This window comes from Mobula hypostoma, chromosome 7, assembly GCF_963921235.1.
Source record: "Mobula hypostoma chromosome 7, sMobHyp1.1, whole genome shotgun sequence".
NCBI classification, from domain to species: Eukaryota; Metazoa; Chordata; class Chondrichthyes; order Myliobatiformes; family Myliobatidae; genus Mobula; species Mobula hypostoma.
The window spans coordinates 180,057,184-180,083,412 of NC_086103.1; the positions used below are offsets into that span (position 1 = coordinate 180,057,184).

Below are 26,229 nucleotides of genomic sequence, written 5' to 3' on the forward strand. Positions count from 1 at the left end.
ACAAATGAGACATTGTCAAATAAACGAGACTACTCTGGGAGGAGCACAGCACCAAGGCACCTGGGGTTAAGAATGAGCAAGTTATTGAAAGTGGCAGAGCTAAGGCTTACACAATTCTGAGCTTTAATAATGAAGGATAGAGCATAAAAAAGGGGCTACAGTGAAATTTGTCACCTCGTCGTGGTGGACAGGCTTATGAGCTCTTGAGAACCCGACAGCGATGCCGGCTGGAGCTTAGCTCCTGGTAGGGTCACCCATGATGGCAAGGTCAAGAGGGAAGATACCAAGGAACGATCTAACCAAAACCTCAGCAGTGGATCTGACAAAAGATGATGACACATCACAACAACAGTGAAGGCAGAAGATGGCTGCAACAATGAAGAGTTCCCATTTGTCTTGCATTCCATGCCACTGGACCATGACCCTGATTCGTCAAGGACACCATGGTAGCTGCTCCTGCCTCGGCCCCTTCACATTAAATAAAGTCATGCACAGGCATTCTCCATGAAAGTAATAACCCCTTTAGGGGCACATCATACTCAACTCAAGTAATCGCACTACTCGCACTGTTGTAAACTTAATAATTCAGCACACTCACAACTTTAGAGTGGCTGAATTGGCAGATTTTCAGAATTATTGCATAATGCTCCTATTAATATAAAACATAATTTCAATTTGTATTTTATGTAGATATTATACTAGTATAATAAATTTTCCAGCCAACACAGACATAATTGTACTAATTCCAACTATTATAGACAATAGACAATAGGTGCAGAAGTAGACCATTCGGCCCTTTGAGCCTGCACGCCATTCTGAGATCATGGCTGATCATCTACTATCAATACCCGGTTCCTGCCTTGTCCCCATAACCCGTGATTCCCCTATCCATAAGGTACCTATCGAGCTCCTTCTTGAAAGCATCTAGAGAATTGGCCTCCACTGCCTTCTGAGGCAGCGCGTTCCACACCTCCACAACTCTCTGGGAGAAGTTGTTCCTCCTCAACTCTGTCCTAAATGACCTACCCCTTACTCTTAAACCATGCCCTCTGGTACTGGACTCTCCCAGCATCTGGAACATATTTCCTGCCTCTATCTTGTCCAATCCCTTAATAATCTTATATGTCTCAATCAGATCCCCCCTCAATCTCCTTAATTCCAGCGTGTACAAGCCCAGTCTCTCTAACCTCTCTGCGTAAGACAGTCCAGACATTCCAGGAATTAACTTAGTGAACCTACGCTACACCTCCTCCACAGCCAGGATGTCCTTCCTTAACCCTGGAGACCAAAACTGCACACAATACTCCAGGTGTGGTCTCACCAGGGCTCTGTACAAATGCAAAAGGATTTCCTTGCTTTTGTACTCAATTCCCTTTGTAATAAAGGCCAACATTCCATTAGCCTTCTTCACTGCCTGCTGCACTTGCTCATTCACCTTCAGAGACTGATGAACAAGTACTCCTAGATCTCTTTGTATTTCTCCCTTACCTAACTCCACACCGTTCAGATAATAATCTGCCTTCCTGTTCTTGCTCCCAAAGTGAATAACCTCACAGTTATTCACATTAAACGCCATCTGCCAAGTTTTTGCTCACTCACCCAGCCTATCCAAGTCACCTTGAATTCTCCTAACATCCTCATCACGTCACACTGCCACCCAGCTTAGTATCATCAGCAAACTTGCTGATGTTATTTACAATGCCTTCCTCTAAATCACTGACTAAATTCTATAATTCTACACGGCAAATGCATATACAGCATTCTTGTGCAAACTTGCAGTGATTAGTCAAGAATCCTCCTCAGTTTTCTAACCACATTCTCCTTGTGGACCATATCTCAATAATCAATTGGGGATGGTAACCATCTATATTGTTCTATTTACAGGAAGGAACTACAGATGCTGGAAATCCAAAACTTAAAAAAAGATACTGGACATACTCAGCTGTTCAGACAGCGTCCAAGGACAGAGGGACTGAGTTAGTTAATGTTTCAGGTTGATGATACTTTTCATCAGGCTATTGACATGAAATATTGTTTTATTTTTACTTATTTATTTTGTTTGACTCCGTGATGTCCAAAACATCAAAGTGTGAATGAGCCAAACCCTTTCAAAAATTGCAGCTTTGTCTTGACTCTATCTATCCCCCAGGTTACTTCTCAAAGTTGAACCAAACTACGCAGTACTCACATTTCCATTAATCAAATAAAAATTTGCATCCATGCTTTTGCCATACATAGAACACAGAAGATAGAACATTACAGCACACGATAGACCCTTCAGCCCATGAAGTTGTGCCGACCTTTTAAACTACTCTAAGATCAAACTAATCCTTTCCTCACACATAGACCTCAATTCTTCTTTCATCCATGTGCTTAAGTGTCCTAAATGTCCCGATTGTATCTGTTTCTACCACCACCTGACAGCGCATTCCACCCACCCACCACTTGTATTAAAAAAAAATTACATCTAACATTCCCCGCCCATACTTTCTTCCAATCACCTTAAAATTATGCCCCCTCATATTAGGCATTTCTGCTTTGGGGAAAAAAAATCTGGCTGTCCACTCAAACTATGCCTCTTATCATCTTGTACACCTCTCAACTCACCCCTTATCCTTCTTTGCTCCAAAGAGGAAACCTCTAGCTTGCTCAACCTATCCACATAAGACATGATCTCCAAACCAAGCAGCATCCTGGTAAATCTCCTGTGCACCCTCTCTTAAGATTCCACATTATTTCTGACGAAGCGACCAAATCTGAACAAGTGCAGTCTAAATATGGTTTTACAGAGCTGTAACATTACCACACAGTTCTTGAACTCAACATCCACCTAATGAAAGCCAACACACCATACACCTTCTTAACAACCCTATCAACCTGCACATCAACTTGGAGAAATCTATGGGCACAGACTCTGTTCCTCCACACTACTAAAAATCATGCTATTAACCCATTAACCCTGTATTCTGCCTTCCAGAGTGAATCACTTCACACTTTGCCAGGGTGAACTCCGTCTGCCACTTCTCAGCCCAGCTCTGCAGCCTATCCCTGTCTCGCCTTCAACTAACATCACAACACCACCAACCTTTGTGTCATCTGCGAAGTTTCTAACCCACCCTTCCACTTAAACTGAATGCATAATCAATGCTGTCCTAGCAATGAAGAGTTAGCTTATCAGTATTTTAATATGTTGTGGAACAAATTGTGACAATTAAAATTCAAAACAAAAATTGGATGTTGTAAGTGGTGTAGAAGGGTCGTCAAGAGTTACAAAGGGACATTGATAAAATGCAGACTTGGGCTGAGAAGTGGCAGATGGCATTCAATAAGGAGAAGTGTAAAGTGATTCACTTTGAAAGGTTAAAATTGAAGGCAGTATACAGGGTTACTGACAGGATTTTTAACAGTGTGGAGGAACAGAAGACTGTGGGGTCCACATTCATAGATCTCTCAGTTGCGTACAAGTTGATAGGGTAGTTAAGTTGGTGTACGGTATGCTGGCCTTCATTAGGCAGGGGGCTGAGATCATAAATCATGAGATAATATTGCAACTCCATAAAACTCTGGTTAAACCACATTTGGAATATTCAGTTCTGGTCACCTCATTCTAGGAAGGATGTGGAAGCTCTTGAGAAAGTGCAGAGGATATTTAGCAGGATGCTGCCTGGATTAGAGAGTACATCTTATAAGGAGCCAGGAATTTTCACTTTGGAGCAAAGGAAGATGAGATGTGACTTGATAGAGATTTGTAGGATGATGGAAGCATAGAGTGGACAGCCAGCACCTTTCTCCCAGGGTCCAAAGTAAATTTATTATCATAGTACACATGTCACCATATACTACCCTTAGATTCATTTTCTTACAGGCATATAAAGTACAAAGAAATACAAGGAAACAGCTAATACAAAAGGAAAAAACCATCCCTTCCCACTGATCTCCCTCCCAGCACTTATCCTTGTAAGCAGAACAAGTGCTACACTTGCCCTTACACTTCCTCCCTCACCACCATTCAGGGCCCCAGACAGTCCTTCCAGGTGAGGCGACACTTCACCTGTGAGTCAGCTGGTGTGAAATACTGCTCCCGGTGAGGCCTTCTATATATTGGTGAGACCCGACGCAGATTCGGAGACCGTTTTGCTGAACACCTACGCTCTGTCCGCCAGAGAAAGCAGGATCTCCCAGTGGCCACATATTTTAATTCCACATCCCATTCCCATTCTGATATGTCTATCCATGGCCTCCTCCACTGTCAAGATGAAGCCACACTCAGGTTGACGGAACAACACCTTATATTCCGTCTAGGTAGCCTCCAACCTGATGGCATGAACATTGATTTCTCTAACTTCCATTAATGCCCCTTCTCCCTTTCTTACCCCATCCCTTATTTATTTATTATTCCCCCCCTTCTTTTCTCTCTCTCTCCCTCTCACAATCACTCCTTGCCTGCTCTCCATCTTCCTCTGGGCTCCCCTCCCCCTTTCCTTCTCCCTAGGCTTTCCGTCCCATGATCCTCCCCCTTCTCCACGTCTGTATCCCTTTTGCCAATCAAGTTTCCAGCTCTTGGCTCCATCCCTCCCCCTCCTGTCTTCTCCTATCATTTGGGATCTCCCCCTCCCCCTCCCCCTCCCACTTTCAAATCTCTTACTATCTCTTCTTTCAGTTAGTCCTGACGAAGGATCTCAGCCCGAAACATAGACTGTACTTCTTCCTATAGATGCTGCCTGGCCTGCTGCATTCAACCAGCATTTTGTGTGTGTTGCTTCAATATAAAAGAGAATAATTTTAAGGTGATGGAGGAAATTATGGGGGGGGGGGGGTGTGGAATGTCAAAGGGATTGTTTCTTTTAAACAGAGAGTGATGGATGCAGGGAACATGAAGCCAGGGACGGTGGTAGAGGCAGTCGACTTGGTGGAACAGGCCACATGCAGGTCCAGCAGCAAGAGATTTAAAAAATGAGCTTTCACAGGATTTTAACTATTCAGTGGTGCAATTGCAATTAATTAGCAAGAGCAAATAAAAATAAAGCAGGGACAATTGGCGTGGCCATTGTTGGAGTGGACCAGGGTTAGAGTGGGGAGGCTTTGGCTCATCAGGCTTCAGCAAGTCCAGGCATGGGCGAGATAAGTATCTGGTAAGCAGCTTTTTCTTCATTCTTCATCTGTCAATACATAGTTAGTGCAGTGAGAATGGCTCCAGGGGCTGTGTTGTGTTCTTTGTGTGAGATATGGTCATTCTGGGAGACTTTCAGTCTCTGAGATAACCACATCTGCACCAGGTACACAGAGCTACAGCTGCTGAGAGGAAGTATTAAGGAACTGGAGTTGCAGCTCAATGACCTTCTGTTCATACGGGAAACTGAGGATGTGATAGATAGGAGATACAGGAACATAGTCACCCCTAAATTGCAGGAGGCAGGGAAATGGTTGACTGTCAGGAGAGGGAAGGGAAATGGGCAGTCAGTACAGCGTATCCCTGTGCCCATTCCCCTCAATAATAAGAATACTGTTCAAGGGGAAAACTGGCGGGGGGGGGGGGTTAGCAACCGGGTCTCTGGCACTGAGCCTAGTGGTGTGGTTCAAGAGGAATGGGCCTCACTATAGGAAGGATGTGGAAGCATTGGAAAGGGTACAGAGGAGATTTACCAGGATGCTGCCTGGTTTAGAGAGTATGGATTATGATCAGAGATTAAGGGAGAAAGGGCTTTACTCTTTGGAGAGAAGGAGGATGAGAGGAGACATGATAGAGGTATACAAGATATTAAGAGGAATAGATAGAGTGGATAGCCAGCACCTCTTCCCTAGGGCACCACTGCTCAATACAAGGGGACATAGCTTTAATGTAATGGGTGGGAAGTTCAAGGGGGATATTAGAGGAAGGTTTTTTTACTCAAAGAGTGGTTGGTGCGTGGAATACACTGCCTGAGTCAGTGGTGGAAGCAGATACACTAGTGAAATTTAAGAGACTACTAGACAGGTTTATGGAGGAATTTAAGGTGGGGGGGGTTATATGGGAGGCAGGGTTTGAGGGTCGGCACAACAATGTGGGCCGAAGGGCCTGTACTGTGCTGTACTATTCTATCTATCTATCTATAAGAGCACTGCATAGTGATAAGGGATTCCACAGTCAGAGGAGTACACAGAAGATCCTATGTACGTGATAGAGATATCCAGATGGTATGTTGCTTCCCAGGTGCCAGGGTTAGGGACGTCTCGGATCAGGTCCACGGTTTTCTAAAGGGGGAGGGTAAGCAACAAGAAGCCTTGGTAAATAATGACACCAATGGCATAGGCAGGAAAAGAGAAGTTAGGGTGCTAGGTAGTAAGCTAAAAAGCAGGACCTCCTGGGTAGCAGTCTCTGGATTGCTGCCTGTGTCGCACACCTGTGAGGGTAAGAAAAGGATGATTTGATAGATGAATGTGTATCGGGGCAACTAGTGCAGGCAACAAAGTTTCAGATTTCTGGAGCACTGGAATCTCTTCAGGGGAAGGTATGATCTGTACAAAGGAGACGGGTTACACCTGAACCCGAGGGGTACCAATATATTGCAGGCAGGTTTGCTAGGGCTTTGGGGGAGGGTTTAAAACCTTTTTTTTATACCATGGACTGCTAGCATTAACTAAGGGGTCCATAGACCTCAGGCGCATACCCCTGGTTCAACCAAATGTGGCAAGGGACTGGAGACCGAAGTGATAGGGCTGAAGATCAAGCTGTTGGTTTAAAAACAGAGGTAGTGTGCAGTGAGACTGTCAGAAAGGACAGGCACATGATAGGGCAAAATTGCAGTCGGAGGGATGAGTTGCAGTGTAAAAGAGGGACAAAATCAAAAAGGATGATGAATAGAAGACTAAAGGCATTATATTTGAATGCAAGCAGTATACAGAGGTTCCTCAAGGTTGTTACATCCGGGGGTGATAATGGGGACAAGCTCTCACTATCTATTAAGTGCTCCCAATGGCATGCGCTTCAAACAGCCTCTGACAACCAAGTCCAGCACCTGGCCTTCACATGTGGCTTAGCTATGAACCATTTCTACTGACAGGAGAAGGGGCACAAGTGGGTTACTGGCCCCTTAAAAGTAGTCGCTTTTGGCAGATGGGACTCAAAAGCAGTTGTAGGCAGCTCATCTAGAAGGAAAACTCTGATCTCAAACCTCCACTGCCTTGCGGCTATACCCACTCATGAGGAAGGCTTTGGGAGTAAATCCCTCGAGAAAACTCCAGACTGGAGTTCCTAAGGCAGTCCTACATTGTGTTCAACTCCTGCGACGCTGCTGGTACCAGACTGCCATTCCGATGGGTTCATCAGTTGCATGGAGAGGAGGAGCTTGCTACATGAGCAACAGCTTGCTCCCCATATCGTAATGCCCAGATTTGCATAGCTAGACAACTGCGATGCAATACTCATTGTCAACTCTGAACAGAGGCTTCAAACAGTACACAGAACAAGTTAGGTGATCTTGCACCACAGTTAGAGACTGGCTGGAATGACTTTGTGGCATCACTGTTCGTGGCTGAAAGTCTACAGTCATCCATAGACTGTAGTTGGACTATAGTTAACATCCAAGGATACAAATTGTATTGAAAGGACAGGTAGGTAGGCAAAGGGGGGTGACGTGGCTCTGTTAGTAAAATATGAAATCAAACCCTTAGAAGGAGCTGACATAGGATCAGAAGATGTAGAATCCTTGTGGGCAGAGTTCAGGTACTGTGAAAAGACTCTGATGGGAGTTATATACAGGCCTCCAAACACTAGCCAGGATGTGGGCTACAAATTACAACAGGAGATCGAAAAGACATGCCAAAATGGCAATGTTACAATAGTCATGGGGGATTTCAATATGCAGGTAGATTAGGAACATCAGTTTGGTGCTGGATCCCAAGAGAGAGAATTTTTGTAGAATGCCAACAAGATGGTTTTTAGCTAGTCCACTAGATCAGCTATTACAGATTGGGTGTTATATAATGAACCAGATTTGATTTAGGGAGCTTATGGTAAAGGAACTCTTTGGAGGCAGAGATTATTATATGATAGAATTCACCCTACAACTTGAGAGGGAGAAGCAAACGTTAGATGTATCAGTATTACAGTGGAGTTGAAGGAATTACACGGGCATAAGAAAGGAGCTGGTCAAGACTGATTGGAAAGGGGTACTAGCAGAGATGATGGCAGAGCAGCAATGGCTGGAGTTTCTGGGAGCAATTCAGAAGGCACAGGAAAGATACATTCCAAAGAAAAGGAACTATTCTAAAGGCAGGATGATGTAACTGTGGCTGACAAGGGAAGTCAAAGCCAAATTAAGCAAAAGAGCAAGCATATAGAGCAAAATCAGTGGGAAGTTAGAGGATTGGGAAACTTTTAAAAACCAACAGAATGCAACTAAAAAAGCCAAAAGGGATGAAGATAAAGTTTGAAGGTTAGCTAGCCAAAGAGGATATGAAAGGCCTTTTTACCAGATATATAAAGAATAAAAGAGAGGCAAGAGAAGATATTGGACCACCGGAATATAATGCTGGAGAGACAATAATGGGGGACAAGGAAATGGTAGACAAACTGAAAAAGTACTTTGCATCAGTCTTCACTGTGGAAGACACTGGTAGTACACCAGAAGTTCAAGTGTGTCAGGGGGCAGAAGAAGGTGCAATTGCTATTACTAGGGAGAAGTTGCTTGGGAAAGGTCTGAATGTAAATAAGTCACCTGAACCAGATGGACTACATCCCAGGGTTTTGCAAGAAGTAGCCGAAGAGATTGTGGAGGCATTAGTAATGATCTTTCAAGAGTCAATAGATTCTGGTGCAATTCCTGAGTACTGGAAAATTGCCAAGTGTCACTCCACTCTTCAAGAAGGGAGGAAGGTAGAAGAAATGAAATTATAGACTAGTTAGCCCGACGTCAGTGGCTGGGAAGACGTTGGAGTCAATTGTTAAGAATGAGGTTTCAGAGTACTTGGAGGCACATGACAAAATAGGCCAAAGTCAGCATAGTATCCTTAAGGAAAAATATTGACTGACATATCTATTGGAATTATTTGAGGGAATAACAAGCAGAATAGGCAAAGAAGAATCAGTGGGTGTTGTGTACTTGGGTTTTCAGAAGGCCTTTGACAATGTTGACAAGGCTGCTTAACAGGAGCCCATGGTATTACAAAGAACATGGAAAACCTACAGCACAATATAGGCCCTTCGGCCCACAAAGTTGTGCCAAACATGTCCCTACCTTAGAAATTACTAAGCTTACCTATAGCCCTCTATTTTACTAAGCTCCATGTACCTATCTAAGTGTCTCTTAAAAGACCCTATCGTACTGTATCCGTCTCCACCACTGTTGCCGGCAGCCCATTCCACGCACTCACCACTCTCTGAGAAAAAAATTACCCCTGACATCTCCTCTGTACCTACTCCCCAGCACCTTAAGCTTGTGTCCTCTTGTGGCAACCATTTCAGCCCTGGGAAAAGATACCAGCATGTATAGGGGATTGGCTGATTGGCAGGAGGCAAAGAGTGGGAATAAAGGGAGCCCTTTCTGATTGGTTGCCAGTGGCTGGTGGTATTCCGCAGGGGTGGGTATTGTGACCACTTTTTTTTTAAATGTTGTCTGTCAATGATTTGGGTGACAGAATTGACAGCGTTGTGGCCAAATTTGTGGACAATGCAATGATAGGTGGAGGGACAGGTAGTGTTGAGGAAGCAGGGAGGCTGCAGAAGGACTGAGACAGTTTAGGAGAATGGGAAATAAGAGGCAGATGAAACACAGTGTCAGGAAGTGTATGGTCATGCACTTTGGTGGAAGGAATAAAAGCATAGACTATTTTCTAAATGGGGAGAAAATTCAAAAATCTGAAGTGCAAAGGGACTTGGGAGCTCTTGTGCAGGATTCCCTAAAGGTTAATTTGCAGGTTGAGTCGATGGTCAGGAAGACAATTACAATGTTAGCATTCATTCTGAGAGGACGCAATATAAAAGCAAGCATGTAATGCTGAAGCTTTATAAGATACTGGTGAGGCTTCACTTGGAGTATTGTGAGCAGTTTTGGGCCCCTTACTTAGGAAAGGATGTGCTGACATTGGAGAGGGTTCAGAGGAGGTTCACAAGAGTGATTCATATGAGGAGCGATTGATGGCTCTGGACCTTTAATCAATGGAATTTTGAAGAAAGAGGGGGCATCTCATTGAAACCTAAGAACTGTTGAAAAGCCTAGATAGAGTGGATATGGAGAGGATGATTCCTATACTGAGGTATCTAGGACCACAGCGCACAGCCTCAGAACAGAGGGACATTTATTTAGAACAGAGATGAGGATTAATTGCTTTAGCCAGAGGGTTTTAAGTCAGTGGAATTCATTGCCACAGGCGGCTGTGGAGGCCAGGTCATTGGGTGTATTGAAGGAGATGGTTGATTGGTTCTCGATTAGTCAAGGTATGAAAGGTTATGGAGAGAAGGCAGGAGAATGGGGTTGAGAGGAAAATGAATCAGCCATGACGAAATGGCAGAGCAGACTCAATGAGGCCTTATGGTCTTATATGTATTTGGGGCATTTAAGAGACTCATAACATAGATACATGGATGAAAGGAAAATGGAGAGAAGCATTAGATTGTTCTTGGAGTAGCTCAAATAGTTGGGTCAACATCATGCGCTGAAGGGCCTATACTGTGTTGTACTGTTCTATGTTCCATAAACAATGAACAATGTTAGGACAACCCAACATACATTTTACTAGGCCAACCAGGCAATGACAATGTTAAGTGTCACGTAAACACAAAATAATCTGCGGATGCTGGGGTCAAAGCAACACTCACAACACGCTGGAGGAACTCAGCAGGTCGGGCAGCATCCGTGGAAAAGATCGTTCCAGCCCGAAACGTCGACCGATCTTTTCCACGGATGCTGCCCGACCTGCTGAGTTCCTCCAGCGTGTTGTGAGAATGTTAAGTGTCAAAAAGGAGGCAGAAAATATGCGGTAAGATCTTTGCTTATAAGAGGCAAAATATAATTTTCTGCAGAAAGCAAACACTCCCACTGTTTCCAGATGATATTTATATCATACACAATGCCGAGCACTGAAGTCATTTAAAGGACACATGAAATGCAACCAGTGTCCAAGGGCAAACAAAACTCTAAGATTTACACCAATATTTACATGCAGAAAATTAGATCCCACGCACTTTTCATCAATCTTTTAAGGAGATAACAGTGACGAACAAAGACAAGAGATGTTACTGCAACAATTACGGGGAAAAAAACTTGTCAGGCAGAGCAGACTTGTAATCTCGGCACATGTGCGGATGCATATTAAAAATAAAATCAGACGCGTTGATATTTTAAAAACGTTTCACGGTAGGATCTGAAGGTCACTGAGACACAAGTTTTCGCAGGATGGGAAGATAGAGAATCCTTAATCACTCACATAGTGAGGCGGGAGTTAGGCCAAGACTTGCAGGTCGCGGCAGCGGGCAGCCTTCTTTTTATTTAAAATGTGACAAAATTTGAAATGTTACAAAATTAACTTACAAAACTCGGCCACGTAGAAGGACACGGCGTAATTCTCCTCGCACCAGTCCAGAGTGGAAGTAGGCTCACCCCAGAAGCCTGCTCTGTCAAAGACGGGTGCCATGTTTGTGGTCTGAGGCGGGCCGGGAGGGGGAGGAGGAGCCGTCGCCACGGCAACCCCGCAGACCACGCCCAGCGCTGTCAATCATTGGGCACGCCGCGCCCCCTACCCGTTGAATCATTCATTCATTCATAGTTGATGCCTCGCCCTTTCATTCACCGCAGAACCCAGAATCGGATTTATTATACAACCATCAACCATATCACAATTACAGCACGGAAACAGGCCATCTCGGCCCTTCTAGTCCGTGCCGAACTCTTAGTCTCTTATCACTGACATTTAAGCAATACGGCACGGATACAAGCCCTTCAGACCAAGCAGTTATTGGACTCATAAGCCACTTGAGAGCCCATAAGTAGATCAACAGAACAAAGACCACCATCCTCGACCTCGAGGGATAGCCACGACGACAACCATGCCAACTATCGGCGCCCACCCAGCGAGACCTAGTTGCCTGATGAAATGTCTTGGCCCCAAAAGTTGATTGTGTATTCATTTCTACAGATGCTGCCTGACCTGCTGAGTTCCTCCAGCATTTTATCTGTGTTGAGTTGGACTTCCAGCATCTGCAGAATCTCTTGTGTTTCCAGTTTCCTGTATACAACTCATGCCTCCGTGTATCTATTCAAATGCTTCTTAATGGGAAAGTTATTCTTGTGAAATGCAAGACATAAAAAAAATGCTATAATCTACAAAAATAAATATTGCAAAAGAGGAATAATGAGGTAATCAGGGCCAGGCTGTAGCATTTGGCAGAGCAAGACTTATTTATTTCAAATCACCACACAGGATGCCAGAGATCACCATAGTAATATAGAGGTTAGTGCAATGCTATTACAGCTCAGTGTGCCGGAGTTCAGAGTTCAATTCCAGCACAGTCTATAAAGAGTCTGTACATTCTCCCCGTTAACTGCTTTGGTTTTGTCTGGGTGTTCAGTCCAAAAATGTACTGGTGAAGGGTTCCGGCCCGAAACGTTGACTGATCGTTTCCACGGATGCTGCCTGACCTGCTGAGTTTCTCCAGCTTGTAGTGAGTGTTGCTTCAGCCTGCGGTGGAATGTACACCACTGTGATGATAACAGCCGTGAACTCCCTAGGCAGCCAGTAAGGTCTGCACAGCAGCACCAGGTATTCCAGATCTGGGGAACAAAAGGATTTGAGTTCATGCATGTTCCGGGGGTCGCACCAAGCATTGCTGACTATGAAGCGTACCCCTCCTCATTGGGCCAGAAGAGCCTGTTCAGTGCTATAAAGTTCAAAGTTCAAAGTATTATTTTTACTATCAGAGTACATATGTATCACCACATGCAACTCTGAGATTCATTTTCCTGCGGGCATACTCAGCAAATCTATAGAAAAGAAACTATAACAGGATCAATGAAAGATCAACCAGAGTGCAGAAGACAACAAATTATATAAATGCAAATATAAATAAGTAGCAATTCATTAAAAAAAACATGAAATAACAAGATAAAGAGTCCTTAAAGTGAGATCATTGGTTGTGGGAACATCTCAATGGATGGTCAAGTGAGTGTAGTTATTCCCTTTTGTTCAAGTGCCTGATGGTTCAGGAGTAGTAACTGTTTTTGAACCGGGTGGTGTGAGCCCTGAGGCACTTGTACCTTCTACCTGATGACAGTAATGAGAAAAGGGCACGTCTGAAGTGGTAAGGGCCCTTAATGATGATGCCATCTTTTTCAGGCCTTGCTGTTTGAAGATATCCTTGATGGTAGCCATTGAGTCTGCTCTGCCATTCCACCATAGAAGATTTATTACCCCTCTAGGCCCCATTCTCCTGCCTTCTCCCCATAACCTTTGGTGTCCTGACTAATTATCAGCCTCTGCTTTAAATACACCCAATGTATTGGCCTCCACAGCTGTTGGTAGCAATGAGTTCCACAGATTCACCACCCTCTGGCTAAAGAAAATTCTCCTCATCTCTTTTCTATAGGGACATCCTTATATTCTGAGGCCATGCCCATTGGTCCCAGACTCACCCTCTGTAAGAACCATCCTTTCCACATCCACTCTGTTTAGGCTTTTCAATATTTGATATGTTTCAGTGAAATCCACCACCTCGCCTCTTCTAAACTCAAGCAAGTGTAGACCCAGAGCCATCAAACTCTCCTAATACCTTAACCTCTGCATTCTCAGGTACATTCTCGTGAACCTCCTCTGGACCCTCTCCAATCCCAACACCTTCTTTCTTAGATAGGAGGCTTAAATCTGCTCACAAGTGCAGTCTGATCAATGCCTTATAAAGCCTCAGTGTTACATCCTTGATTTTATATTCTAGACACAGCCTGGTATGGAAACACCAATGCCCTTGAATATAAAATGCTACAAAAAGTCATGGATATGGTCTAGTCCATCACGGGTAAAGCCTTCCCCAACAATGAGCACATCTACATGAAATGCTGCCGCAGGAAGGCAGCATCCATCATCAGGGACCCCCACCAGCCAGAACATGCTCTCTCCTCACTGTTGCTATCAGGTAGAAGGTGCAAGAGCCTCTGGACTCACACCACCAGGTTCAGGAATAGTTATTACCCCTCAGCCATCAGGCTCTTGAACCAAAGAGGATAACTTCACTCAAGTTCACTTGTACCATCATTAAAATGTTACCACAACCTATGGACTCACTTTCAAGGACTCTTCAGCTGCTGTTCTGAATATCTATTGTTTATTTATTTATTATTATTACTCCTTTTTGTATTTGTGCAGTTTGTTGTCTTTTGCACACTGATTAAACACAGTCGGTGTAGTTTTCCATTGAATCTTATGGATTTATTGAGTTTGCCCGTAAGAAAATGAATCTCAGCATTATATATGGTGACATCTATGTACCTTGATAATGAATTTACTTTGAACTTTGAACTAATCCTCTCTAAATGAATGCAGTTACACACACACACACACACACACACACACACACACACACACACACACACACACACGCACCCCTCCAAACTACTGATCAAAGTTGTGGATGACGTGACATTGATGGGCCTTATTTCTAGCGGTGATGAGGCAGCCTACAGAGGAGAGGTTAATGCCCTGGCACAGTGGCACCAAGATAACAACCTCTCCCTCAATGTCCAAAAAACCAAAGAGCTGATCGTGAATTACAGGAGGAACGGAGACAGGCTCACTCCAATCAACATCAATGGATCTGCAGTTGAGAGGGTGAATAGTTTCAAGTTCCTTGGTGTACACATCACATCACCGAAGATCTCACCTAGACTGTACACTCCGGCTTTGTGGCAAAAAAAAGCACAACAGCTTATCTTCCACCTCAGGCGACTGAAGAAGTTCGGCAGGAGTCCCCAGATGCTCAAGGCCTTCTACGGGGGCACCATTGAGAGCATCCTAACTGACTGTATCACTGGCTGGTATGGGAACTGCACCAACCTTGATCGGTGGGCACTGCAGAGAGTGGTACGGACAGCCCAGCACATCCGTGGAAGTGACCTTCCCTCCATTTAGGACATTTACAGCAGCAAGTGCATAAAGAAGGCCTGGAAGATCATCGAGGACACCAGTCACCCCAACCATTAACTTTTTTAGCTACTCCCGTCTGGCAAACGGTACCGCAGCACAAATGCCAGGATCAGCAGGGTGGGACAACTTCCTTCTACAAGCCATTACACTTTTAAATTCACATGTCTGTACATTGCGACAGCGTCATAACACAAAGAGCTTTACTCACTCACGTTGTGGGATGAATGTAAGATTTAAAAAAATTCTAATTCTTCTTAGACAACTTCAACTAACATCCCAACTCTGATTTATGATGGCCAATGTGCCAGAAGTTGTTTTAAACATTGTAGCAACTGGGAATTACTTTCCAGAGGGAGACAAGTCAGTACAGGCTCTGACAAAAGATGGGGCTTAACGTCCCTAAAGTTTGGGAGGTGCTGCAAAAATTACCACAACAACCACCCACTTAATAATTACACCCCGCTATTAGTCAGCAGGGATATAATGTTTACTTAACAAGCAAGAACAAAGAGTTTTGCCAAAATTTCACTGTCATCTGTCGATTAGTGATTCACAGTAAATCCCCGAGACTTGAGCTCAAAGATCCAGTCCGGCAGTTGTGTAGAATTGAAAGAATGCTGTATACACTCAAAGGCCACTTTATTAGATACACTGTACCCCTGCTCAATAATGCAAATATTTAATCAGCCAATCATGTAGTGGCAACTCAATGCATAATAGCATGCAGACATGGTCAAGAGGCTCAAACCAAACATCAGAGAGGGGAAGAAATTTGTATCTAAGTGACTTTGACCATGGAATGATTGTTGGTGCCAGACAGGGTGGTTTGAGTATCTCAGAAACTGCTGGGATTTTCATGCACAACAGTCTCTAGAGGTTACGGAGTATGGTGCAAGAAACAAAAAACATCCAGTGAGAGACATTTCTGTGGGAGAAAATGCCTTGTGAAGGAGAGAGGACAGAGGAGAATAGTCAAATTGGTTTAAACTGACACGAAGGTTCAGTAACTCAAATAACCAGGCATTACAACAGTGGTCTGCAGAACAGCATATCTGAACACTCAGTATATCCAACCTCGAAGTGGATGCATGGTGACACTTGTGGGCTAACCAGCACAATCTTCATTGACATGATCTGACACAGATGATGCATTTCTCGATACACTCAGTGGCCACTTTATTAGGTACACCTGTACATCTGCTCGTTGATGCAAATATCTAATCAGCCAATCATGTAGCAGCATCTCAATGCATAAAAGCAGGCAGACATGGTCAAGAGATTCAGTTGTTGTTCAGAACAAACACTGCTGTTGTGTGCTGGGGCAGCAGACTGAGGGTAGCAGACACCAACAGAATCAACAAACTTATTTGTAAGGCCAGTGATGTTGTGGGGATGGAACTGGACTCTCTGACGGTGATGTCTGAAAAGAGGATGCTGTCTAAGTTGCATGCCATCTTGGACAATGTCTCCCATCCACTACATAATGTACTGGGTGGGCACAGGAGTACATTCAGCCAGAGACTCATTCCACCGAGATGCAACACAGAGCGTCATAGGAAGTCATTCCTGCCTGTGGCCATCAAACTTTACAACTCCTCCCTTGGAGGGTCAGACACCCTGAGCCAATAGGCTGGTCCTGGACTTATCTCATAATTTACTGGCATAATTTACATATTACTATTTAACTATTTATGGTTCTATTACTATTTATTATTTATGGTGCAACTGTAACGAAAACCAATTTCCCCCAGGATCAATAAAGTATGACTATGACTATGAGATTTATTTTCTTGTGGGCAATCATAGTAAGTACAAGAAACCCAACAAAATCAACAAAAGACCACACTCAATGGGGCAAACAACAACCAATGTACAAAAAAAAATCTCTGAATCCTCAACACATTGAACCTGGAAGTTAATGGGCAATAGCATCAGAGGACCATAAACATACACTCAGTGACTATTTTATTAAGTAATAAAGTGACTACTGAGTGTATACTAACTGAGGCAAACCCACGTGACAGCACACTTGGAATACTGTGTTCAGCTCTGGTCGCCTCACTATAGGAAGGATGTGGAAGCTTTAGAGAAGGTGCAGAGTAGATTTACCAGGATGCTGCCTGGATTACAGAGCATGTCTTATATCTAATATAATGTCTTAGATCTAAGCTATCATGTGTTATATCTCCAAGGATAGGGCATTTCTCCTTGGAGCAAAGGAGGATGAAAAGTGTCTTGATAGAGGTATACAAGAGAGGCATAGAACAAGTAGACAACCAAAGATTTTCCTCCAAGGCAGAAATGGCTAACACCAAGAAGCATAATTTTAAGGTGATTGGAGGAAACTATTGGGGGGATTTCAAAGGTTCTTTACACAGAGATCAGTGTGTGTGTGTGTGTGTGTGTGTGTGTGTGTGTGTGGATAGTGGTAGAGGCAGATACATTAGGGGCAAGTCTGCCCTCGCTCAAGAGTTTCCCCATTTTCTTAAACTAGACAGATTGGTACACTACAGTCCTGCATAGTTGTGGTTTATTATTCATCAGTGCATTACAGTATGCAAGGAGCTGATGTAAAAAGACAGTACTTCTTAGTGTTCTCACAAAAGGTAGATTTAAATATTGATTGAAATTCCTTCCATTTCCAACAAAGTGTTTCTAACTACTAGTGACTAAATGAACGTACAAACTATAAAATGGCCAATAATAACCTGATTATAAGTTGTCAACTGCAGCTGTGAACTTTCAGGGAAGCAGTGAGATCTAGTAATTAGAAATAAAATAACAAACCATATCAGGAAAGACATAACACTCTACACCTGGTATCTGTAATATATGCCACCAACTGGACTCAGGGCCTTCACAAAATACATTAACATATGCTCCTGATCAATTGAATAGCACATGTGAAATATTAAAGTATAATAAGACCATCAACTGGATTCAAAATACAGGAGTAAAAATCTGTCTTTCAAGAGGGATCACTACCCAAACACCAAAATAAGCCGATTAGATTGTATCGAATATACAACAGAGAGTTCAAAGCAAATTTAAAATTTGTACAAACTTAATATATTGTCTTTATTTTTACTGATTTATAACCAGAGTTCATGTTTCAATCATTTTCTGACTGTCTATTTTTCCATTTAAACTGTTTTCTTCCTAAGTGATTTCAGTACGTTTGTTGAGCATGTGTGTAGGTGAAGGAAAGGGGCTGTTTGCTTGCTATTGTTTGTTTGGGAGGCATTGTCGGGGACTATGAGAGGGTAGCAGTGCCACCCAGCTGTATGAGCTGTCTTGATGGAACCCGTTATCCATCACTCTCAGGAAAGTGAGGTCATCTATTGAAGGAGCTAGTTTGTTGTCATCCTTTGTATGAACAAAGACAGATTCACCCATGCTCACTGTGTTGCTTGTCAAACATCTTTCTTGCGAGGTCAAGGTGGTATAGACAGGAGGCTGGCAGGACTGCCCGAATCCCTCCTTGATGTGGATGCTGCTAAGGCAAGAAGTCATGTGATAGGAGTGCCCATTTTCTAGAATGCTAGTTCTGAAGACATTCACAGGAGAGGGTTTATGTGCACTTCCTAGGTAGATGTGTCCTACTATGACCCACCCCCCAAGTGCTAACCTCTGCACAAAGGCACATTTGGAGGCAAATAACATTGCTCGTCCCCTGTGTACCTGTGTGATGTCTCTTCCTAGCAGGATATCAGCCTTTGGGTCGAGTGACAGTATCTTACTGGCTAGGGACTTGAGGTGAGGGTGGTAAGTCATTGCTCCTGGAGTGGGCATTTCCTTCCTGATGTCTGGGAGTTCAGTGCACTCAGTGAGCGTGGGGAGAACTAAGTGAATCTTTCCATCAACAAATTCGACAATAAAGCCCTTTGCTCGTCACCCAGCTGTCTGTGATGCATCTGCACCAGTATAAGGCGAGGCGCCACTGGTTAATGCTGAAGACATTGATGATTTAGCGAGAGACTTATTGCCCTGATTATCCAAGATGACAGACATCCTCATCCTCTGCTCACGGTGGCCTTTGGGGTAAGCGTTGATGAGGCAGATCTTTGAGCATGATTTACTGGCAGAGTTTTCCCCATGGGCCGCAATACAGGAAGAGGTGGCAACTAGAGAGGGAGATTCATCTCCCTCCCTGCCATGCTGTAAGGAGGTGTTTGTGTTGTTCTTCACAGACCAGGGAGGTGGGCCATCATGAAGAGCTGCCATTGTGTTCAGAGCACTAGGTGATAGTATTACAGTCCCTCGCCTAGTGACTGGTTGAAGAACAACAGTGGAAACATATGAAGTGCTCTTTGAGGACAGCCCTTTGCTCCTCAGGAAGCTTCTCCTTGAAGCCTCGACACTTCCAAAGAGGGTGTGGTTTCCACTGTTGGTTAGGATCTTCTGACATTTTAGGATCATCCTTTTGGACAGCATTGTCTACCTCAGTTTTGTGCACCATGACAGGGCTTCTACAGGTTTCTCTGATTTAAGTGGTGCTGAGCTAAAGATGGTCACGATAAAGCTGGGCTGTTTCCTCATTTTGGCTTCAGCCTGGATGAAACTAGAAAAGAAGAAGGGTGGGAGGCTGCCTCCATTTTCCAGTTTGTGCCTGGTTCCCCATGACAGCCATTTCTCAAAGGTTCAAAGGTCAAGTTTAATGTCAATATACATCCTGAAATGTGTTTTCTTCGCAAAACATCCACGAAAACAGAGAAGTTCCCTCAAAGAATGAATGACAGTTAAATGTGAGAACCCCGAATTCCACCTCCCAGCTCCCTCTCCTGCGCGTATGAAACAGCCATCCTGAAGATGAAAGCTAATTGCTTTGCAACACAATAATAAGTCATTAACAACAACTGTGAACTTATAGGGCAGTAGTGAAATAATTGGAAATAAAATAACAAACCACATCAGGAAACATATAACAGGGACACTTAAGACACCCTTGGATAGGCACATAGAAGAAGGATTCTCAGGAAGGGTTTCAGCCCAAAACATGTACCTTTTGTTCATTTCTATAAATGCTGCCTGACCTGCTGAGTTCCTCCAGCGTTTTGTGTATGTTGCTAGCCACATGATGATAGAAAAAAATGGAGAGCTGTATAGGAGGGATGGGTGGCAAGTCTTTACCAAAGGAGGTGTAAAGCATTCATTCCCTCTGTTAGCCTGCAGGTCACCCTTGGGCAAGGTGTAGCACTTGTTCAGTCCCCCCGATCAGGGTCATGTGAAGCCCTGGGAGCAGGTGGTGGATGGTCATATGAGCAGCTGGTGAGTATCACAAGACCTGGTTATGCAACCACTGACACCAGGCAGACAATCTCTGAAGAGTATTTATAATGGCTGGGGTCACCCGTCTTGTAAGGACACTGCCCAGAAGAAGACAATGGGAAGCCACCTCTGTAGAAAAGTTTGCCAAGAACAATCATGGTCACTAAGGTCACCTATGTCATACAACATGGCACATAATGATGGTGATCATATAGGAGGGAAGACTTAGATCTTTTAATTGAGTGGGTTTAAAGGTTGCACAACATCATGGGCTGAACGGCCTGTTCTGGGATGTAATGTTCTATGTTGACAGAGATGTGGTAATTCTGATATGAAGTAGAGACTCCATTTGGTCCAATGAGTAAGATCCCATTCCACTATTTTTGAGAATGTTATGATTGATGTCCTTATTGTCCTACCAATGTCGACCTGTCACCAGCACCAGTAAAACAACTTTTGGAATTCTCAACCCTGTGAAGTGTGAAGGTGAAGTCTGTGGACATCCAGTAATCAAGGTGGAGACTGACAGAAATTTAAACTGCAAAGGGGACAAAGGTTAAGGGAGTACTTCCATGTTTTTGACATGTTTGAATGAGTCATGTTCTAGCTGAATGGTGGAACAATCTATGCCTGACTCTTTATAGAGCCATAGAACACATAAGCATAGAAACAAGCTATCAGCCCATATAGTTCATGCTGAAATTTTAATAACCCTAGTCCCATCAATCTTCACCTGGACTACCGTAGCCCTCCATAACATTCCCATTCATGTCCCTATTCAAATTTTTCTTAAATGTTGAACTTGAAACTGTATCCACCACTTTCACCAGCAGCTGAGTGAAGAAGTTCCCCTTCAACACTTCTTCTTTCACCTTTAACCTAGTCTCACCCAACCTCAGTGGAAAAAGCCTGCTTAAATTTACCCTATCCATACCCCTTATAATTTTCTATGTGTCAATTGAATCTCTCCTCATTTTCTGATGAACCAAATACAGGTACAATGAGTAATTGCGAAAGCTGTCAAATGGCATTATTGTGGGGCAGGGAAGGAATTGAAAATACAGTTAAGAAGATAATGCTTTAATTTTAAAGGCATTGATAAGACAAAATCTCTGTATAGTTTTGTTGTCTTTATTTAAGGAAAGAAGTTGATACATCAGAGGCAATGTTTACTAGACTAATATCTGGAATATGTGGGTTATTTCTGAGTTAACTTCTGGTTCAAGTTGGCGCTACTGAAGATGGGTGACGACTTACTGGCAAATCATAAAGCAAGAAATACAGCTAATTAATTAATACTTTATTAATAACACTTTTTCTCTGGAAAATTGTGGTAAACTGTCACTACAAACAATGAAGAGGTGAGCAAAGGTGAGGTTGAGCCCAGGGTTGAGGTACACGATGCAAAGTCGGAGCGAGATCGAGGCACGTTTGAGGAGAAGTGGTCGGAGCATGACTGAGGTATGGTCAAGACAGAGTCAGGGCATGTGAAGTGGAGGAGATTCAGGGCCTGTCCACCTAAACTGAGAGCAAAGTTGGATAATTCTAAGTGCCGGGCCAATTTGGAAAGGTCAGGTATGGACTGGAACGTGGTGGAAGGTCCAGACATAGAGTGTAGTGATGCAACAAGGCCCAGGTCTGAGAGTGAGGAACAACTGATGTTTGGATAATATAAACACCAAACCAGATGGATTGAAAAGGCAGGGTGTCAGGACCAGAAGAGAAGGTTGGCCCGGTTCTGCTCGCTGCTCCGTGATGTTTACACTCTCAGTGGCACTGAGGCCAAGGCTATGGCCTGTTCCACTGCTCCGGGCTTCGTGCCGGTGAGGCCCGTGATATTTTACTCCACTGTGTGATGAACTGACGGTGAGACCATGGGCCTGCTTTGGCTGCTCCAGGCTTCTTGTCTATGGATTCACTTTTGTTCTGAGTTCTGTTGCTTACTTTTATCGTTTGCACAAATTGAGTGTTTTTCTCCCTCTGCGCATTGGGTGTTTGTTTCACTTTTTAATGGGTTCTTTCACGTTTCTTTGTTTTGTGGCTGCCTGTAAGGAGACAAATCTCAAGGTTGTATAACTTATACATACTTTGATAATAAATGACTTTGAACTAAAAATTTAACTTCTGTCCAGTAGAGTTCAGGAAATTAACAGTAGACTTTATTGAGGACTTAATTGATCCTGAGGGTCTTGACAGAATGTCCACAACACTCTCTGCAATATTATGTGATCATATGCAGAGCAGTTGCCATACCAAGCTGTCTGGATGCATAATGGGTTCCTATGGCAACTGCTCTGTATGTGACTACAAGAAACTGCAAAGGTAAACACAAGAGAAGGTGAAGGGGCATCAGGGGGAGTTGATAGGCAGGTGAGGAGAAGAGAAAAGGTGGTAGGGGAGCCAGAGTGGGTAACGTCGGAAGAGGAATGGGGAAAAGGAAAAATTACCAGAAGTTGGAGAAATCGGTGGTTCATGCCATCAGGTTGGAGGCTACCTAGGTGGAATATGAGGTATTGCTCCTCCAGCCTGAACATGTCCTCATCATGAAGCCAATGACTGACGTGTCGGAATGGGAATGGGAAGTAGAATTGAAATAGATGGCCACTGGGAAAGCCCGCCTATTGTGGTGGATAGTGCAAAGGTGCTCAATAAAGTGGTTCCCATTGGAGGACACCCAGTAGACAGCCCCAACAGATTTGCAGGTGAAGAGTTTTTTCACCTGGGAGGACCGCTTGGGGCCCTGAATGGAGGTGAGGGAGGAGGCGAATGGGCAGGCGTTGCACTTCTGCTTGCAAAGATATGTGCCAGGAGGGAGTTTAGTGGGGAGGGATGAGTGGATAAGGGAATCACGGAGAGAGTGATTCCTGCAGAAGAGGAGAATGGGGAAGAGGAGGCAGAAATGTGTTCTCTTCATGAACTGATAAGAGGAGAATTGCTGTTTTCTTTTTTTTATTATATATTTTATACTAGCTTAACGATATGTATGATTTTGATAATGTCTATCTTAATCTCGGTTTGTATTGTTGGTATATATATTTGAGATAATTTTCCTCTTGTTTGTACTTATGTTTCTTTTAAATCAATAAAAAGATTAATAAAGAAAGAAAGAAAGATGTGTTTGGTGGTAGCATCCCATTGAAGTCAACGGAAGTTGCAGAGAATAATGCGCTGCAGAGAGCAGTGAATACGGCTCAGTAAAACATGGAAACCAGGCCCTCCTCTATGATCTCTGTTTATACTTCTTGGTGCCTCAGTAAAGCAGCCAGCGTAAGCAAAGACCCTACTCAGCTTCAACATGCTCTCTTCTCCCCTCTCCCACTGGGCAGAAGAATTGGAATCAGAATCAGGTTTAATAACACTGGCATAGGTCATGAAATTTGCAGTTTTGCAGCAGCTGCACATTGCAATACGTAATAGTAATAACTGTGAATTATTGTAAAAAATATGTATATATAGTTCAATAGTTCCATTTAATATCAGAGAATGTATACTCTGATACAACCTGAAAATCTTGTTCTTCATAGACATCCACGAAAACAGAAGCGTGCCCAAACGACAGTAATAGTGTTAGAATCCCAAAGCCGCCTACTCCCCCCCTCCCATGCACAGACCAATGACCCTCCCCCTCCCCACCCCCACTTACTTAAGCAATAGAAAAGCCCCCAAGAAAGACCATGACCTGCAGTACAGCAAAAACTATTCATTATATAAACATGAATATATATATATATATATATATATAGATAGATAGATAGATATATAGATGCAGAAACAAGGATAGCAGAGGGCAAACACGAGGAAATCTGCAGATGCTGGGAATTCAAGAAACTCACACAAAATGCTGGTGGAACACCTGACCTGCTGCGTTCCACCAGCATTTTGTGAGGATAGCAGAGGGGTTGGTGTGGCTCTGCTGATAAAGAATGGCATCAAATCAGTAGAAAGATGTGACATGGGATCGGAAAATATTGAAGATATTGAATCCTTGTGGGTTGAAAGGGTAAAAGGACCCTGATGGCAGTTACCTACAGACCTTCCAACAGTAGCTAGGATGTGGACTACAGATTACAATGGGAAATAGAAAAGCCATGTCAAAAGGGCAATGTTATGATAGTCATGCGAGATTTTAACATGCAGTTCAAACGGAAAAATCAAATTGGTAATGGATCTCAAGAGAGTGAGTTTGTTGAATGCCTAAGAGATGGCATTTTAGAGCAGTTTGTCATTCAGCCTACCAGGGGATCAGCTATACTGGATTGGGTCTAATGTAATGAACCAGAGGTGTTTAGGAATTGTAAGGTAAAAGAAGCCTTAGGAGGGCAGTGATCACAATATGATTGAGTTCAACTGGAAATCTGAGAAGGAGAAAGTAAAGTCTGATCTAGGAGTATTTCAGTGGCGTGAAGGAAATTACAGCAGTGTAAAAGAGGAGTTGGCCAAAGTAAATTGGAAGGAGATGCTGGCAGGGATGTCAGCAGAGCAGCAATGGCGTGAGGTTCTGGGAAAAATTAGGAAGGTGCAGGGTGGATGTACTCCAAAAATAAAGAAATTCTCAAATGGTAAAATAGTCCAACTGTGGCTGTCATGGGAAATCAAAGCTAATGTAAAAGCAAACAAGAGGACATACAACAAAGCAAAAAATAGCAGGAAGATTGAGGACTGGGAAGCTTTTAACAACCTACAGAGAGCAACTAAAAGAATCATTTGGAGGGAAAAGGTGAAATATGAAAGCAAGCTAGAAAACAATATCAATTATATAAAATAATAAAAGGGAAATCAGAGTGAATATAGGACTGCTAGAAAATGAGGCTGGAGAAATAATAACAGGGGACAAGGAGATGGCATGTTAACGAAATTAGTATTTTGCATCAGTCTTCATTGTGGAAGACACTGGCAGTGTGCCAGGTGTTGAAGGGTGTAAGGGAAGAGAAGTGAGTGCAGTTACATTACAAAGAAGAAAGACGTAAGGGTGCAAGAGTCACCCGGACCAGATGACTTGCACCCTAGGGTTCTGAAAGAGGTGCAGTAGAGACTGTGGAGGCATTAGTAATGATCTTTCAAAAATCATTGGACTCCGGCATCATGCTCAAGAAATGGAAAGTTGCAAATGTCACTCCACCCCTTAAGGAAAGAGAAAGGCAGCAGAAAGGAAATTATAGACCCGTTAGCCTGAACTCAGTGGTTGAGAAGATGTTAGAGTCAATTGTTAAGGATGAGGTGATGGTGTACTTGGTGACACAGGACAAGATAGGACAAAGTCAGCATGGTTTCTTTAAGGGAAAAACTTGCCTGACAAACCTGTTGGAATTCTTTGAGGAGATTACACATAGGACAGTTGAAGGGGATGCAGTGGATGTATAGTTGGACTTTCAGAAGGCCTTTGACAAAGTTCCACACATGAGGCTGCTTACCAAGTTAAGAGCCCATGGTATATAGGGAAGTTACTAACATGGTTAGAGCTTTGGCTGATTGGTAGGAAGCAGCAAGTGGGAATAAAAGTACCCCTTTCCGGTTGGCTGCTGGTGACTAGTGGTGTCCCACAGCAGTCAGTATTGGGACCACTTCTTTTTATGCTGTATTCAATTACTTAGATGATGGAATAGGTGGCTTTGTTGCCAACTTTACAGATGATATGAAGATTAGTGGAGGGGGCAGGGAGAGTTGACGAAACAGCCAGGCTCCAGAAGGACTTAGACAGATTAGGAGAATGGGCAAGAAAGTGCAAATGAAATATTATGTTGGAAAATGCAGGGTCATGCACTTTGGAAATAGAAATAAATGTGCAGACTATTTCCTAAATGGGGAGAAAAATCCAAAAATCGGAAATGCAAAAGCACTTGGGAGTCCTTGAGC

The 26,229-nt window shown here is 43.4% G+C and overlaps 1 protein-coding gene across 1 annotated transcript in view; it reads right to left on the reverse strand.

The window, feature by feature from the left end:
• The window catches only part of acer3 (alkaline ceramidase 3), a 306,286-nt gene extending 294,666 nt beyond the window's left edge, over window positions 1-11,620 (reverse strand). The window contains exon 1 of the mRNA XM_063054646.1: window positions 11,508-11,620. Coding sequence (XP_062910716.1) covers window positions 11,508-11,610 — 103 coding nt within the window. The 5' untranslated portion in view covers window positions 11,611-11,620. The remainder of the gene's footprint in view (window positions 1-11,507) is intronic.
• Window positions 11,621-26,229: the final 14,609 nt, after the last annotated feature.